The 18,358-nt window shown below is 35.8% G+C and overlaps 2 protein-coding genes across 2 annotated transcripts in view; both read left to right on the top strand.

The window, feature by feature from the left end:
* LOC131161434 (uncharacterized) overlaps positions 1-10,782 on the top strand; it is a 36,585-nt gene extending 25,803 nt beyond the window's left edge. The window contains exons 8-13 of the mRNA XM_058117184.1: positions 1,048-1,096; positions 1,217-1,306; positions 1,390-1,443; positions 9,220-9,285; positions 10,214-10,311; positions 10,390-10,782. Coding sequence (XP_057973167.1) covers positions 1,048-1,096; positions 1,217-1,306; positions 1,390-1,443; positions 9,220-9,285; positions 10,214-10,311; positions 10,390-10,456 — 424 coding nt within the window. The 3' untranslated portion in view covers positions 10,457-10,782. The remainder of the gene's footprint in view (positions 1-1,047; positions 1,097-1,216; positions 1,307-1,389; positions 1,444-9,219; positions 9,286-10,213; positions 10,312-10,389) is intronic.
* Positions 10,783-10,796: 14 nt separating this feature from the next.
* On the top strand, positions 10,797-16,844 carry LOC131161433 (tubulin beta chain-like). Its single transcript, XM_058117183.1, has 3 exons — positions 10,797-13,878; positions 15,457-15,726; positions 15,810-16,844. The coding sequence occupies exons 1-3, from the start codon at positions 13,479-13,481 to the stop codon at positions 16,484-16,486; spliced, it is 1,347 nt and encodes a 448-aa protein (XP_057973166.1). The 5' UTR covers positions 10,797-13,478; the 3' UTR covers positions 16,487-16,844.
* Positions 16,845-18,358: the final 1,514 nt, after the last annotated feature.

Below are 18,358 nucleotides of genomic sequence, written 5' to 3'. Positions count from 1 at the left end.
GTTCATACTCGGCAAAAAATTATTTGTTTTCATAGAATGAATGTGTCTTCCCATTCAGCTTTTTTTTTTTTTTTTTTTTTTAAAATTTTATTTTTCCCTGTTGATTGATTGGAGGCGAAAGATCCTTAGAGCAGACAACAAATAGGTGAAATAAAGGTATAACTTGTTAGGATTGAGGAGCTGTATTAATCGAAAAGAGTAGAAAATAGAAAATTCTGATTTTTCAGGACAACCTAAGGGCAACAGTGCAGGAAAGAGGAGAGGGAATCGTCCCTCTCAAATGTCCCATTTTGTTTCCGTCCGTAAGTGGAAAGAAATAGATGGAAGAAAAGTTTGGAATTTTAGAACCTTAAAGTACCCAAAATACAGGTGTATGTGGTAAAGTAACAAGGGTAAAATGGCATAGTTTGATTGTTTCGTTTTTTTAATATTTATCTATTGAAAGTTTGTTTTGTTTAGGTCCTGATATTTCTTTAGTTGTTATCCAAGTGTTGTCTTCTTAACTTCCATTCTATCATAAGCAACTTGTGTCCACCCAAGTGTTAATTGTTGCTGTAGTTTGTCCGCACAAAAAAGTAGAAGGAAAAACACAGGGAAAAATTGTTGCATCATTGTTATCTTCATCATTTTTTAAATAAAATTTACTTTTAATTGTTTAAAAAAAAATAAATTTTGCTTTTTAGAACATAGTTTTAGCGAATTGTAAAATTTTTAGAGGGCAGCATGTGGGAAAGGCATTTTAGAGATGATTTGAGCTCTTAAAGCATAGACAATAGAGCACCCGCGAGATAATGTTTTGTTTAGGTTGGACTAGGAGGGGGTGTGGCAAAATTTGATTAATTTGGATAGGTTTAGTAAGTGATCATTTGATTGCTATGGATCAAGCAGTGGAAAAGGGGCATCATGACTGACTTCATATAGTGAGACTTTGGTTTGTTGATGTTGCTGGTAGTGTTTTTCTCTTTTTGCGCATCTCCCAAGTGAAATGCAGATAGGTTGAAATTTGCTGACATCACATTTATTTATTTATTGTTTTATCCTTTTAAGGTGCATGGCTGAATATCTTCCCAATTTAGAGGACAGTCTCCAGGGACAGGTAAACATTCCATTTCATTCTCAGCTCACAGCTTTACAATTTTTATGTCTGCTCATGCTCGTCAATCACGCATGATTTGTGATCTTAGAGAACCCCCTTTCCTTTTCCTTTTCTCTTAAGATTTTGGATGCAGTTTCATTAATTGAACATAGAAGGCGTTTTATTGAGGCATTAGCTACTGTATTTGGAAGGCCTGTGGAAGCTGATCCGGTATGCTCAGTTTGCATTTCTTTATTTGCACCAAGAAATAAAATTAGTGGAGAATTGGCAAGTGTTAATTGCTTCATTGACAGATTTTTTGCAGAAAAGCAACATTTCTTGCTGCATCTGGGGTTTTTACATTTCTGGTATGACAAAATCTTCATATTCATATTTATTGATGAATAATGCACCCTCAAGTGGAAATTGACTATATGTGAACCATGCTTCATGTCTATTTGTCAATCTGCTAGATTGTCAATCCAGCTTTTTTTCTATTACGTTATGACATGTTTAGAGCCTTTTAATTATAATTTCTTGTGATTTATGCTCGGGCATTTGTATATACGCTGTACTTTTGAATCTTCATTGAGGAGCTGAAGCTGTAGTCAAGCTAACAATTCCATTGCAGCTACCAGTGGTATTGCTGCCTTGTGTGACTTGTGGTTCTTTGATTTAATTTTTTTTTTTGTGCTGATAATTTTACCAATGTTTACCTACATATGTGCATGCTGAAACTGTTGATTTTAGTCCTTGGATGCGTACCTAGGAAAAACAACACTCCTAAGAGGCCCAAGTGTTTGTACCCGACGTGTGTTAGACACCAACATGGCAACATGTGCCCAACACACCCTGATATGGCTCTTGACACGTGTTGGGAAACATTTCAATATTTTTTTGTTTTTTGTATTTTGCTTTTTTTTTTTTTTAAATTTTAAAATTCAGACATAATGGGGCACACATTGACACAACGTGACAGAGAGCCGACATGTCTGGGACACTTGCATAAGCATGCAATGTTTTGTTAACCTTTGGCTCCTTTTTCAAAAAACCCAATGAAAGGGTACAGACACAGGGAGCAGAGTTGAGGGCTTTGCCATTTTAGAGCCTTAGCACAAAGTGCTACTGTGTTAGACGGTCAGATCCTTGCCCTCCGGAGTTCCCAGCCCTTGTTTTTCGGGAGACAAAAAGACTGGGGGAAGTCATGAGGCCTCGAGAGTTCCTCACTCCTTGCTGTTTCCTTGGATGTGTTCGCATGAATTTTCATCAGCTTCTGCCTGGCTAATGCAACTTATAAACTCCATTCCCTCTTCTCCTTCTCTACCTCGCTCCCCCCCGTCCCCTCATTTGCCAGTTTGACAGTTTGGCAGCCTCTGGTAATGCCTTTCTGTATTTCTTCTTTTTTTCCTTTGTGATGCAGGACGGCATCATGGAATTGCATCGAGAGAGACTGGAAGAGGCGTGAAAAAGGGAAGAAGAAGAAGAAGGAAGAAGAGGAGGAAGGGGATAGTAAGGGGAACTGCACATTCACTTTCAATTGAAATTCGTCATAAAACTAACTGTTACACGGCTTTCACACCCTATTTTAAGAAAGCCTAAAGCCTAAAAAACAATACATTACACGCATACTCCTAAAGATACATAAAATTACAAAAGAATCCCTAAAATACATAAATATTACAAACACATGAGTACAGATAATCCTACAACTAGTTAAACTAAGCACACATAATGAATAGCACTATCCTTTCAGCTTCTTGTCCTACATCAAATATCCCTCAGTTGGAAAAAATATTTGATTCTGAACTTTGAAATGTTGGAGGACCAGGCCCTTAGAAAACTCAACTAATGCTGCAGAATCTGATTCTTATTGTTGGCAGTGACAAATTGGTGCTCCCAAGTGCCGATGGAACACATCTAGCTCTTTGTTTTAAAATATTGTGTTTGCAAAATGTCACATTCCATATAACAATCTCAGGAAAAATACCAAAAATATTGTGGCTGGAATCAATTTATCATGAGTTGGGAAGTTGCAGGATATTCTGGCAGTTTTCCTTGTGTGCATCACCAGTGCGTGAGGCGCATGTCGCTGGCAGTGGCTTTATGACAATGAAATTTATAGCGAAGTTAGGTAAGGGAATGGGGATGGCAATGGTTGTGGTTGTGGTGGTGTGATGAGAAAAGCACAGGGGTGCTGGGACTATATGTGTTGTCAGATGGCAATGAATTTTTGAGGAAGGGCTATCTGCCAGTTTCTGTTTCTAGTTACAGTGGTGGTGTCATGAAGATCTACTGGGGTAATAATGCTTGAAACAATGTTCCCTAGAATGTGGATGTTCTGGTTTGTGGAACATGAACAGGTTTGCGGTATGGCACATGCTTTAAAATGTGGAAGGTTAGGGGTATACTTAAATATGTATATTGGTGAAAAAGGTGAAAAAAAACTGTCATGGCACTTGTATATTTTGAAGAGGATGTTGTGGTGTTTCTAAATATAGAAGAGATTTTATTTTGTGAAATAGTTTAAAAATGATAGAAATAGAAAGGGCAAAAGACATTGACCTCCCTTGATGTTTGGCAAAAAGAACTAATAAAAAGTTATGTGATAAATATTTAATTAAAAGTTTGGATCATTAGATTTAATGATTTGGATAAAAATATGTACCATGTTTCAGAATGTTTGTACCTACATGTGGTTTGCTAGGGTGTTGGCATTTTTTGATGATGATGGTTTGAAATATGAGTGGGACAACTGTAATTTTGGCTGGAGGTTGCATGTTTTGGTTTTTTTGGTACTGAAATTTAATAGCAGATAAGATGATTGAAGGGGCTTTCATGGGTGGTGCTAAGAGGAGAGATTGACAGTGAGCGAGTGTGATGAATGGAGAAAATGAAAGATGCAAGAAAAGTCTTGGTTCAAGAACTCTGCTGGAGAATAGGGAGCACAGTGATAAGAGGAAGTGGGAAAAAGAGGAGGAAAGAAATCAGAAATCAGAAATAGTAGAAGAGAAAGAGAACAAAGGACAGAAAATCAGAATTAGTGAGAGAGTGAATTAAGGGAGAGAATTAGCAAGAAGGAGAGAATAAGAGGAGGAGAAGAATAAAAGAGAAGGAGAGAGAGGAAAAGAGGGCTGCTGGCAGCAGAGAAGAGAGCAGAACTGATCATATTTGAATAGAACAGAACAGAGAAAGGACAGAAGGAGAATTGAAGAAGGAAAGCAAGAAGAAGAGTTATTGGAAGGAAAATAGGGACTGAAAATGGATGGATGGAGATCGTGTTGGGCTCCAATGATGCAGGACACAGCATTATAGAATTGCAGCCAAGAGAGAGAGAGAGAGAGATACAATGGGAGAATCACACGTTTACTTTCAATTCGAATCACTGTAAAACTAACTCTTAAATGGCTTCACAGTCACACCCTATTTACAAGAAAGCCTAAAATACAATAAATTACACACATACCCCTAAAGATGCATGAAATTACAAAATAACCCCTAAAATGCACAAAATATTACAACCAAACTCCCAAATACACATAATCCTACTGCTAATTAAACTAGCACACATAAATTCATTGAACACAAACAAACTTTGATCCATTTCCTCCTGTTAGTCTCCAACAGGGTTGTACCCATTCAACTTCTCGTCCTACACACTTACACACATACCCCTAAAGATGCATGGAATTGCAAAATAGCCCCTAAAATGCACAAAATATTACAACCAAACTCCCAAATACACATAATCCTACTGCTAATTAAACTAGCACACATAAATTCATTGAACACAAACAACCTTTGATCCATTTCCTCCTGTTAGTCTCCAACAGGGTTGTACCCATTCAACTTCTCGTCCTAGACACTTTGTCTTTCTTTTTCTTCTTGTTCATATTTATTTATTTATAAATTTGGTGGGTGAACTTGACGAATAATAGAGTGACTGATGGCCTCATGGGTCACTGCCTCTGCCTCACTGCCAGGGTTGTCTGCCTTTTTTGATTTCATTTTTTGTAATAAATTTATGGACAATATTTTTTGATTAATTTACATGCTTCTTGAAATTTTTTTTTGTTGGAATATTCTTAATATGAATTAAGTTGATGATTGTATTACTGTAGTTAATGAAATGTTTGATTAATTTATATGCTTAAGTGTTTTTTTTTGGTCCTCTAATATGAACTAAGTTGATGATTGTATAACTGTAGTTAGTGAAATGTGCAATGCCTATATTTCATTTAAAATAAAATTACCTCAATATTTTTATTGAAAAGGGATAAATTTTTCATATGTATTTTTTAAATATTAATTACTTAATGTATCTCAGCCATGTTGTATCCTCATTTTTTTTTTCAAAATTTTCCATATTGCTATGTCAGTATCTTGTCACATCCATGTTGGTATCAGACTGACAACCCCCACTTTCCAAAAAGGAAAAACAAAATTGTTTCTTCTGAGTGATATGATAAGTAAGAAAAAAAAGAGTTATGACATTATCATATGTACGGGAAAACTATATTAATCGCATATATTTTACCCCTTCTATATCCATAGGCCCATAGAATGCCACAACTATCTATATTTCCTGGTAGGCTTCATGGAGTGAAGTAATGAACTATGTGCGTAGAGCGAGGGAGTGCGATTTGAAAATATTAATACATAGTATAGAACATCCTTTATATTTAACATGTAGAGCATCTATTGTATTTAATGTATTTTTTATTTATGCATAATAGTAGAGTGTAATCATGTTGAGCGAATGCATTGAAGCATATCTGTACTATTAGTCAAGGGAAGAGAAGACAGTTTTCAATATGCATTCACCCCTCATTGTTTCTTAGATGCCCTCCTACAAGTTTAAATTAATAACTCGCCCATTATCTTTCTAAAAACAGTAAATTTAGGGCTGTGGAGCACACACATAGTGTGTGCCCACGGTGGGGATAACCCATTGTATCAAGGGTTTGAGTCTCTCAACATACAATTTTAAAACCTTTACCCATGCCAAAATGCAATTCGCCTAACTAAAAGTTGAATTTGTGAGCTTGCTTGGATTTCATATCAATGAATTAAATCTGCAAACATTGACAATAGTGAATGATGAACCTCTAATCTCCAATTCATGGGGTCTCCAATGATGAATTCAAGCATTGACAGTAGTGAATGATGAACCTCTATATCTCAATAGGATTTCTTATTAAGCTCTATGCACTTGCATAAGTTACTTTCACAAAACATTATTAGCATAAATTAATTTGCTTTACACTATTAGTAGTTGATGCAAAATTTGATGAGATGGATGGCTTCTTGCATAAAGGGGCGCACACAGAGTCAATGGAGTTGGGCTCTGGGAAAAATATTTTATGCCAAAATTAGTAGCGTAATCAATGGAAAAGATGAGAGAGCAATAGTGTTAGGATTTTCCAATGTACTGATGTTCATCCCCGTTTGCTTCAATCTTATATAGGATAGTTACTCTTTGCCATTATGGATATCTGTGGTCCAGGCTATGAAGGATGGGAATCTCCTACTTGTAACCCCATGTCATAAGTCCCTTTTGCAAGTGACCACATTTGGACCATGCGTTTTAGTGGGAAATGCCTTGAGACGCAATACAACCATCATATTCTTGCCTTGGTTTCCCTTTTGCTTTTTTGAACTTATGTAGACGTGACATGTTGCTATTGTTTGGGATCCTTAGGTGCCCAAATTGCGTCATGTGTGCAATGGCATTAGCCTTCTCTCTTTTTCCGTTGGGTATTTAAGCTGAATTTTTAGTCATCCATTCTCTTTTCTGCTTCTTCAACCTTGAATGCACCCTCCTGCCTATCTTTGGTCTTCCTTCATTTCCAGGAATCATCCACAACACTCCTCATTTCTTTCTTTCTCCTGCCTTTAGTCCCTTTGTCCTTCTTCTTTCCTTCTAGGGTTATTTTTTTGTCCATTTTAAACTTTCATAGCTTTGACTGAAGGACGAGAATCTTAGGCTTCTTGTTGTGTGGGTTCCACCTTCGGCCCTCTCTTGGGAGAGGGAGACCCACGGAGGTGGAGGCTTCATCCAGCAAGGGCAGCAGCCCTTGGTTTCTTAGGAGGAGGTCTGTCCAAGTCTTGGATGAGATGCAACTTCCATAGGCCCTTCAAACTCTGCCTTTTGATTAGGGAGTGAGCATGCCAAGGGAGATCTGTATTTATGAGGACTCGATTACCATTACAAGTGCTACAAATTATGGAGATGGGCGCAAAGAGCTCCTTTGATCCTACACTAACGGCTCCTCATTCACCGTCTAAGGGTATATCTCGAGATCTTTGCTCAGAGAATTAATGAGTATCCTGTATAAGATTAAGGTGAGGGAGAACAAACACCAGTGCATTGGGAAACCCTAAGTCTTTTCCATTGATCACCCTATTGACTTCAACGTCGAAGGGTTTTCTTGGAGCCTTGCTCTGTGACTATGTGCACTCCTTTATGTTGGAAACCATCCATTTTAGGGAAAGACCATCAAACGCAAGTACTTGGGAAACCCTACGTCCTTTTTGTTGATCACCCTTGACTTTAGCATAAGAGGGTTTTCTTGGAGCTTTGCTTTGTGACTCCATGCCCACCTGTCGGAAACCATCCATTGCGTGAAAAGACCATCATCTATCTAGGAGCACCTGTAAACCAAGTTTGTGATCATTGGCGCTTCCCACCAAATTTTGCATCAAATGTTTGGTGCTCTCAGAAACACCCCAACATAGTCATGACTTGATCATATACCCACTAAAAGAGAAAAAGAAAGGCCAGTATTGAGGATGATCGAGAACACATCTTCATATTCTCTTTTCTTCGCAATCTTTCCCAACAAGGAGAACCCATGCCCCAAGCTTTGGCATGGCATGTGTTCAACTATTTCAAGCCTTGTAGAGTCGAATGGGAACGCTAGCAAAGAATGTCCAAACCTTGTTTGAGGGCAACCCGTTGAGTGGGGAGAGGAGTAGCTTGTGATTTGAGGAATCTCTACCTCGACTAAGTATATAAGGCATTGGAAGCCTAAGGTAGCTTGGTTGCTCCCGCTGACATGCCCCAAGGGAGGCTAGCCAAACAGCTAAGGCCTCAACTCAAAAGGGTGGAAGTGGGATAATGCAGCCGACGAACTCTGGTGAAACCTAACACTCCTTAAAGAGTGTAAAAAAGGAATTGATGAAACTCTTTTTCAAGGGAAATAATGGAAGAGCTGCTACCTGCATGATTTTGGATGCTAGTCATTGAGTCATATGACAGCACAAGGGAGATACTGTGGAGACCTTCTGGGCCACCATGATTCTCTCACAAAAAACCTTATTAGCTTAAATTAAATTGCTTTAGTCCATTAGAAGTGTAAATTGAAACATGGATAATAGAAAACTACTGTCAAGTCTGTCATGAATGGGATTTTTTGGGGTTCATGATGTTCCTGTTAAAGATCAATATTGGAGAAGGGATTAAGGTTTTGTGGAGAGGATTGATGATGGAAATTAAATCAACGAGTGCCACTGTGATTTAGTATGGGTGAAAAAGTATTGAATCTAGAAGAAGCAGATTTAGGTATCACTCTAAGACTTGTTTTGGCATCAAAGATAGATTCAGGGTTGCAATTGCACAATCCTGGAGAACAATTTAATGAGAAATTTTCTTAAAACTTTGTTCTCCATTGAATTGAATGGAACTAGAATATATATCCTTGGAAGACTTTTAGCAGTGGGACTAAATATTCGTACAGAAGAGTAATTTTTGACTTGGAACCAGCCTTATTAGTATTAAATGTCACTTGAAAAATCCCAGTAACCTAACCAACCCCAAATACTAAGAAAATCTTGTTCCATAAATCACAGCCTCTGCCCGAAAATATTAAATTGTCTAAAATACCACTCCTCAATGAACCTAAAAGAGAATATATATCAAAGCCAGCAATTTTCTGAAACAATGAAACCTAAACCATGACCCATCTAGTGGTGGTTCTATTTTGCTATGCACTTCTGGGTTCTGGTTGTCTATTGAGAGGTTGGCTTCTGATTTTAGCTGTCTATGATGGATGGTGTTGTTTTGTGGGCTTAATCATCCTATGCTTTATTTTTTACATGTTATATGGGCAAGTGAGAGGGTAATCATAAGAGTTGGTTTGTTGTAGGTGCATTTTCAGTTTCCCACTCAGTTTCCGAAGCAACAGCCAGCTTTGACACTTCAAAGTAGTCAGGTAGTGATAATTGTCTGCTTGTTTGTCTGTTTTCTTTCCCATTTAACAGATTATTGTATTTTTCTATATACTTCTGTTGAATTTGGTGCAGCTGTTGTTGATATTTATGGAGAAAGATGTAGTTAAATGCATCAGCTGTACATGTACTGTTGCAAGTTGTGTGTTTGTGTTTGTACCCCTGCATTTCTACAAGGAAACTGGTTATTCTGCACTGGGCTGCATTGTTTGCTTTTTAATGTTATGCAATTTTATGGTTGAATTTTCTGGTCCCTGGAAAGCAGAAAAATGGTGCCCTAAATTCCTTCGCGCTCCATAGGTGGAGGTTGATGGATCAACACCATTCGTGCTTTGCATTTTGTGGAAAATTATTTTTGGATACCCTTAGACTTGCAATAAAGATGTACTCCTGGTTATGTATGGGTTGTCCTCTGATCAATGTGCAAGGTGTTCGACCCTTAAATGGCTAGGTGTGGGTGGTGGATTGTGCATGAAAAGTGACTGGAGATGTTGTACAAATAGTGGAATAAATAGTATTTGTCGCCCAGATCTGCCTTACATGTGAATAAATATTAACAGTGTTGGTATGGATAAGAGGGAAGGAAATAGTACAATGGGAAGGGCAAGTCTATTTCTACTCATAGTCCTCTTGTTTTTGAACGGAGCTTTGGGAGGGAAAAAGAAGGCCCCATTTCCATCCCTTTTCTCTCTCCTCAACGTTCCATCCACCAAGTAGAGGAAAAAATATTTTCCACTCATATTTTTTCATTCCTCTACATTTCCTTCCCTTTCCCTCCTACCAAATACAGCGTAAGACTTACCTGCATTGTCGAAGAACTTGTAGAACCATCCATTTTCCATCATTTCATGAGCAGTTGGACGATCTAAATGCCATTTCCTCACTGATCTAGTCATCTTTGGTTTTTTGTAGCATTTCAATGGGCAAGGTGCCCCGATAAAGTCACCACTTGTAACAGATTTTCCATGGAGTCCAAGATGGGAGCCATTGCTGATGGCTGAGCGGATCTTGTGAGTATCTTCAACGATTTGTACTGTTTTATGTCATTTTTGCTCGCTCCACTCTTATGGGATGAGTTATTTTGGCAGTGACTTTTTGGTGGAAGAGTGCTTGAACTTCAAAAAGTATTGCAATGAGATTACTTCACAACACTAGCCCCAGTGTCAATAAAGGCCATCTATTTTCCCTGTGCTTGTTATCAATTGCATAATGTAGTTTGCTTTAAAATGATTTAATGTTGCATGAGAACTGAATTTGGTGTTTTGATGACCTAAGAATATCCAAGAATGATTGATTTTCATCTAATGCACGTTTGGTCACTAAATTTTCTCTCCATATAGGATTGACAAAAACAGTGTTCAGCAAAGTTTGTGCCAAAAAGGGATGATTTGAAGTATGTTAATGCGTCTGCTAGGGGGATTAATTTCAGTACTGAAATGACTTTATTGAAACTTAATTTCATTTGTATGTGGGTTTTCTTATTCTCCTCGGGTGCTGTGCTTAAAAATTAAAGTACCCAATCTGGAATGTGTTTTAAGTGTCGGCAAAGATGTTACTGCCTTGTGTGGGATTTGTGATGCCTGCCATTTTAATTGAAAATAATAGTTGCTTATCATTTTTCAAGGGACCCCATTGGATTCTCCACGACGGGTTACTTTGCATTGTTTGTGCTTTTTGGAATCTTTTGAAGTTTTGGTTTGGCATTCTTTGTGATTGAAAATGAGGTGGTCATTTTTATTTATTTATTCGAGTTAATATCTTGATATTTAAGTGAAAGGGGATACCATTATTATTATTATTATTATTATTATTATTATTAAATGAGGACTCCAAATAAATTGTGATTTCAATGAATGTTGGGAATTATAAAATAAATGTCATTTGAGGATTCATAAAATAATTATAAATGGCCCTTTGTTTTAGAAAGTATATTTTTATGTTTTAGATTTTTCATTTTTATATCATATTTTAAGTTAAAGAAAACAAGGCATGATGTCGTATTTGTTTTTAGAAATTTAAAAATTGAAAATGAGGATTAGTTTCTGTAACTAATCAACTCATTTATTTGTCTGTATTTTTTTATTGTAAAAAATAAGAATAAGAATAAAATTATTTTTTACAAATGAATGTATTGTTAATCTTTCTTAATCATCTGTTTGTCAATTCTAATTTTTTGTTGACAAGTCCTGTGGAATATCCCAAAATTAAAGTGTGGTGTGACTATTAATCTTAAATTACTTGTGGAAAGAAAAAAAACTTTTTAATATGTAAAATTCATATTTTTGTAGCCTTTCACATTTGCGAATAAACCCAAAAAATTTTCCAACCCTTTAGAAGCCCATACTGCACAAAAAAAAAGAAAAAAAGAAAAAAAGAAGAAGAAGAATAATGTTGATGTGAAAACGTAATGTTCATCCACAAGTAAACAAAGAAAAAATATATTTGTGTATTCTCAGACAAGCATCAATTGGCAAAGATTATTACTTCTAGCTTTGTCCTTACAGGATGCCGACAGCCATGAGCCAGCCCACCACCTTCCTCCTTCCATCCCGCATCATTGAAATACTTCTTCCCCTCTCCTGAAAAAAATAAAAAATAAAATAAAAGAATAAGAAAATGAGAAAAAGACATTTAAGCAATAACTTTTAAATTTTTAAATGTAGATGCTAAGAAAAAAAATAAAATAAAATGTGACGGTGATATGTTTATAATTTTTTAAAATAAAAAATAAAAAATATTTTTGGCAATCTTGAAATAATTTTTATTCTTATTCTTATTTTATTTTTATAAGATTACAAATATAGCCTCATTGTTTTTATTTTTTAATATTTATAAAGAAAAGTTAAAAAATGATCTACTTTTAATTTAAAAAAAAAAATGAAAATTGTATTTTTTTATAAATGAATATGCCTTTAGACCTCGCAAACTATAATTTTCAAAATTTACCTTATTTTTTTTAATTTTTTGATATCTCTACTAAGAGAAAGAAGATTTCCTTTTTTGCTTTGATTTTTAATATTCCAAAATAACCTTATAATTACTCTAAAAAATATTAAAAAATTTTTGTTATAATTATCGCTCAAAAGTTGCGGAGTACAACATTGCATGTGTACACAACTAGTTTATATAAAAATACTTAAAAATTATAGAAATGTAACTGATTTTATTTTATTTTTTTTGATTTTTTATAGAAGATACTTAGATGCACATACCAAATTATTTGCTTATTTAATAAACAAACACCATGACAAATCTTGGACCCACCGAGTAGCTGGAATTTAACTTAAAAAAAAAATCTCCAATTTCTAGATCATTTTTTAGTTTATATTGCTACATAAAATAAATTAAAGTAAGTTATAAAAATAAATAATTCAAAAATAATAAATTAATTTTATGAAAAAAATATATTATATATGCATTTGCTCAACTACCACTAAATTAAAAAAAAATATTTTCAATTTTTAAAAATGTTCAAGTTCTTTTAGTTCATTTTTTATTATTATCATATTGCTACATAAATATTACTTGCATAATAAAATTGATGTAATACAAAAATGCAAATCAAATAACTCAAATAAAACTACATACAACATATAAATATGATACAATTGATTCATAAATTAATTTTTTGGGCTGAATTTTAGTCTTTCAGTGTTTTTGAAATTTCAATAAAAATATATTGACTGATTTTCAATTTTTATCCGATAACTTATAATAACTCATATTTCTATAGTAAGAAATATATGTATGTATTGTAAATATAGACATAAAAAATTTAAGTAATACATAAAAACAAACAAATAAAATTATAAAAAAATTAATTAACTATAAAAAATAAAAGTATATTTAGTAATTGATAATTACAAGTTAAAAAAAAAAACCGGAGGAACGAAATAAATGAGGACCAGTGCGCACCCGAGGCGTACAGTCTTAACGTGCACCATCTTGGGCCCCACACGTCCATGTCAAGACTTAGGCGCTTGTTGTCCACTTGTCCGTACCTGCGGGTCACGCACATGACGCTTCAAAAATATCCCGCTCTATTATTAACCCTACACTTCTTAACCACCCTCCCGCCTCTCCCTCTCTCCATACTTCATATTCTTTTCTGTCGCTTCCTCTTCTCTTCCCAAACCCTAACCGAACGATTCGATCCAGATCCAGATCCAGATCTGCCATGAGAGAAATCCTCCACGTTCAGGGTGGGCAATGCGGCAACCAGATTGGCTCCAAGTTCTGGGAGGTCATCTGCGATGAGCACGGCGTCGACCCCACCGGTCGTTACAAGGGCGACGGTTCCTCCGATCTGCAGCTTGAACGCATTAATGTGTACTACAATGAGGCCTCTGGAGGAAGGTATGTTCCCAGGGCCGTCCTTATGGATCTTGAACCCGGCACCATGGACAGCATCAGATCCGGCCCCTATGGGCAGATTTTCCGCCCTGACAACTTCGTGTTTGGACAGTCCGGTGCAGGAAACAACTGGGCCAAGGGGCACTACACCGAAGGCGCCGAGTTGATTGACTCCGTTCTTGATGTTGTTCGCAAGGAGGCTGAGAACTGTGATTGCTTGCAAGGTATATTTGATTCAGATCTTGTTTCTTTCCAATCGGTTAATGATTTTGCTTTGTTAGATTATATGTTTTAGTGTCGGATTGCTTCGAGCGCTGTTTGCATCTGTTGTTTTGAATTTGTGATGAGCTGGTATAGATTTTACTGAGCGGCATTGCCTGGAGATTGATTTGTTGAAATCTTTTGCCTTCTGCTATGTTTTAATTTTGTGTTTGTTTTGTGTTTTGTATTAATGTGTTATTGTGATTTTTATTCCGTTTTCATGCATTTCGAATTTGCGGTTTAATTGTGAATGCTTGAGTTTTTCTTGTCTTGCATAATTGCATTTCAAAGAGAATTGGTTGAAAAGAATCCCTGATTAGGAGGATGAGCAAGATCCTGAGAGTTGATTTTACAAGAATTCTATAAATGCGATCTCTCCAGCTGACTTTAAATAAAATTTTACAACCTTGTATGCGCAAGGCAGTGCTCAAGAGATTTTATTCCCTTGGAAATTCAGGATTCATGCTAGTTATGGTTATGTTAAACCAAATTTTATTTCAACCATGGAGATTGTAGACTTAGATCACTTTAAACCAACCAAATATAATATATCTCGCACATTTTAGTCCTGGTTTCTGAGGGGCAGTATTGTTGTTGAAATGTATATGGAAATTTTCTTTTTCATTATTTGTTGGTAAGACTAAGTTCATGCCTTCGCATTTTAAATGTATAAATTGATTGGCAATCATAATGGTTACCTTTTTTCATTCTCTTTATTTTATGTTTACATTTTTCATTTGCGTGTTCATTCCATCTCTTTTTAGGATTTAATGTTTGGATCATGTCAGATAATTTTTCAAGTTTCTTGGGGAGGAAGAAATAGTGTATTAAATTTTATAAGATATGGTGATGTATTTAATTTGTCAACCTTAACTGCATTTACTCCAAGTGAGCTGTGTAAAGAAATTGCCCACGCATTTGTCACTGAGTTTTTTTATTTTAAACTTCCATATCCAAAGGTTTATATTGGTTCTGGATCTTCCAAAGTGAAGTCTGTGGTGGTCCAGGGGGGCCAGGGGGCACCTGGCAGGGACCATGGCTCTAAATTTCTCATCATATAGGGTTTAATATGTATGGGTGCTTTTATTTTTATGGTTAGCGGTCCCCAGAACACACTGTCTGCAAGAAAAAAACTGGGAAAAAGAGAAACAGTTATTAACTTCGGCATATGCTTCCAAGAATTGATGATGCTAATGCATTTGAAATATTAGGGCAAAGTGTGTTTTTGGCACACTAGGATTTATTCAGTTAACTAGTTTGCATTCCAGGAAATATAGTAATGACAACATAAATTTCTTTTAGATTTCTTTTGATTGATTGATGTTTCAGGTATTTTTCCTTTACGAAAAATTTCAGACCCATTGCTTACTCCCATGGCATGAATTTATGAGACAAATGAAGCTTGTGTGGGGGGGGGGGAGAATGTCCTCTTTTGCAGTTGTGTGTGTGTGTGTGAGAGAGAGAGAGAGGGGGGGGGGATTTCAGTGTTGCACCCAGAGTTGAGTAATGTTACATTTATGTTGCGCTTGTTTCTGTGACAGGTTTCCAAGTATGTCACTCACTTGGAGGTGGCACTGGCTCTGGCATGGGAACCCTTTTGATATCAAAGATGAGGGAGGAATACCCTGACAGAATGATGCTCACATTCTCTGTCTTCCCTTCTCCAAAGGTATCCGACACAGTTGTGGAACCCTACAATGCCACCCTTTCTGTGCACCAGTTGGTGGAGAATGCTGATGAATGCATGGTTCTTGATAATGAAGCACTATATGACATTTGCTTCAGGACCTTAAAGCTCAGCACCCCAAGCTGTGAGTGACTTATTGTTATGGGAATCAATAGTCTTAGACTAAACACAATAAAATGATGCTAATGTTGCGTGTGATGTTTGCAGTTGGTGACCTCAACCACTTGATTTCGGCAACTATGAGTGGGGTGACATGCTGCCTCAGGTTTCCGGGCCAGTTGAACTCAGACCTCCGGAAACTAGCTGTTAACCTGATCCCATTCCCACGTCTTCATTTCTTCATGGTGGGATTTGCGCCGCTCACTTCCCGTGGCTCCCAGCAGTACATCTCTCTGACTGTCCCAGAGCTGACCCAACAAATGTGGGATGCCAAGAACATGATGTGTGCAGCTGACCCCCGCCATGGGCGCTACCTGACTGCCTCTGCCATGTTCAGAGGAAAGATGAGCACCAAGGAGGTGGATGAACAGATGATCAATGTTCAAAATAAGAACTCATCCTATTTTGTGGAGTGGATTCCCAACAACGTGAAGTCGAGCGTGTGTGATATTCCACCAAAGGGTCTGAAGATGGCATCCACCTTTGTGGGGAACTCCACTTCAATCCAGGAGATGTTTAGGAGGGTGAGCGAGCAGTTCACGGCCATGTTTAGGCGCAAGGCCTTTCTCCACTGGTACACTGGAGAAGGAATGGATGAGATGGAGTTCACGGAAGCAGAGAGCAATATGAATGATTTGGTGTCCGAGTACCAGCAGTACCAGGATGCAACTGCCGAGGATGATGTTGAGTATGAGGATGACGTCGAGGAGGCTTATGAGGGTTAAAAAGTCACGCCTTACCCCCAAAACACCTCAGAACCTGGAGTAAGGTTTGATCAGTCTCAGCTCCTGTTTGCTCGTTGATATACTAAATGAGGCTTTAGCCGACCTCTATTTTGTTGCTGCTCTGCTTCTTTCTTTTTTCTTTTTCCCTTGTTTTTTTTTCCTGGTCATTTCAGCAAGCTATGGTCTTTGTATTGTTTTTACAATCTTGCAATAATGTTCTTGGTTGTTGGGGATGGGTGGCCTTTCTATGCTTGTTAATGAAAGAGGGGAGCAGGGTGTGGGAGGAAATGTAATATAAGAACAATTTCCTGTACTATTCCTGAATGATGGAATTCTATTCGGCTATTCTTCTTGGTTATATTATTTTTTCAGGTTGGAAACTTTGATTTGGGTTTATGTGAATTTAGATAAAATATAATCTTTTAAAATATAAGTAAATTTTTAATTTTAGTCTCATAATTTTTGTTCCCAAATATTATTTTTTAGAAATTATGTAAACTGTTATGTTTATAAGATGTTTTTAAGCAATTTAAATTTTGCTCTTTCAGGCATGAGATTCTCTGTAATGTGAGCGCTTTTTGTCCTGCTCCGCGCTCTTGTCTCGTTCTATGTTTTCTCCACAAGGCAGGCTGGCTCGCACTCTGGGATGGGTCTCTTTGTTTTTGAAATCTTTATTTGAGACACCAAGGCGATCCCGGGCTCATGGATAATATTATTTATCATTTATGATTTTTATAATTAAAAGATTGCTAGAAATAATTCGAACAATTTGTTCTTATCAATTCTGTGATTGCTTTGGATCTATACCCTGAATACATTTCATTTTCAAATTTTTATACCCTGTATTTTCCCAAAGATTTATCGTTATAAATTTTAATAATTTTTCTAACAATGAAATCACATTCACTTTTCGAACGTTAAAAACAGCAGCAAAACCCATAGCTCGTTACAAATTATTAATATTGTTTAAAAAGTAAGAAACCAGCAATTACTTAGTAAGTAAAAATAACCAATTCGAAGCACCCTTTTACTGTTCTTACATGTAAACGACTTCAAATATTTGTATTTAACATGTAAAAAATACTCAAAAATTATAGAGTTGGAAAGATTTACTTCAAAAAAAGATCTATTCTATGTGTCTTTATATAAATTGCAATTGCATACATTTTTTAATGCTATTTTGATATCCTATTGTATCATTGTCATTTTCAACCTCCTACTATATAACTTTGTATTTTTCTTTAGTCCCATTCACCGCAAATGAATGTGTGTGTGTATAATCTTAACACAATTTTTTATAATTCATTTTTTATTATTGTAACATGTATATTTTACATATAGAAAAAAAAGTACATAATGAGAAGATTTTTATTGTTCATACAGCAAAAACTAATTATTTTTAAAAATTAATTCAATGATTTGTACTTAACTGTCATAATTTTGAAGATTAAATATCGTTAAACAAAATGATTTTTGCTATATATAAATGATATTGAATACTTGAATCTTCACACATGCTTGCAAAATAATATAACAACGATAATAAAAGAATTCTTTTTGTAATTTTAAGTTGTGAAATAAGGGAAATAATTTTTTATTTATTATTTTTATATGTTTTTCACAATTTTAATATTTGTATTTATTATCTTCTCACTTTTTTGAGTATATTGTTCACTAGAAATACAGGTTTATTTGTTTTTGTATTAAAGGTAATATTAATGAAGTTTTAGAATTTATTTGTTTGAATTTATATGTGTGTGCATGTATGAATATATGTATTTATGTCGCATAACATAACAATAGAAATATCCATCATTTAATTTGCACAATTAGAGCAAGAATGAAATCAAATTTCAGGAATTAAATCATATT

Source organism: Malania oleifera, chromosome 8 (genome assembly GCF_029873635.1).
Source record: "Malania oleifera isolate guangnan ecotype guangnan chromosome 8, ASM2987363v1, whole genome shotgun sequence".
NCBI classification, from domain to species: domain Eukaryota; kingdom Viridiplantae; phylum Streptophyta; class Magnoliopsida; order Santalales; family Ximeniaceae; genus Malania; species Malania oleifera.
Note: the sequence above shows the minus strand (reverse complement) of the source record. Positions and strands in the feature narration are given on the sequence as shown.

What these genes read in the sequence shown, in the direction of transcription:
- LOC131161433 (XM_058117183.1), top strand. Translation starts at nt 13,479, where the DNA reads ATGAGAGAAATCCTCCACGTTCAGGGTGGGCAATGCGGCAACCAGATT. An exon ending in GAACTGTGATTGCTTGCAAG is followed by an intron (nt 13,879 to 15,456) that starts GTATATTTGATT and finishes TTTCTGTGACAG; the next exon opens with GTTTCCAAGTATGTCACTCA. An exon ending in AAAGCTCAGCACCCCAAGCT is followed by an intron (nt 15,727 to 15,809) that starts GTGAGTGACTTA and finishes TGATGTTTGCAG; the next exon opens with TTGGTGACCTCAACCACTTG.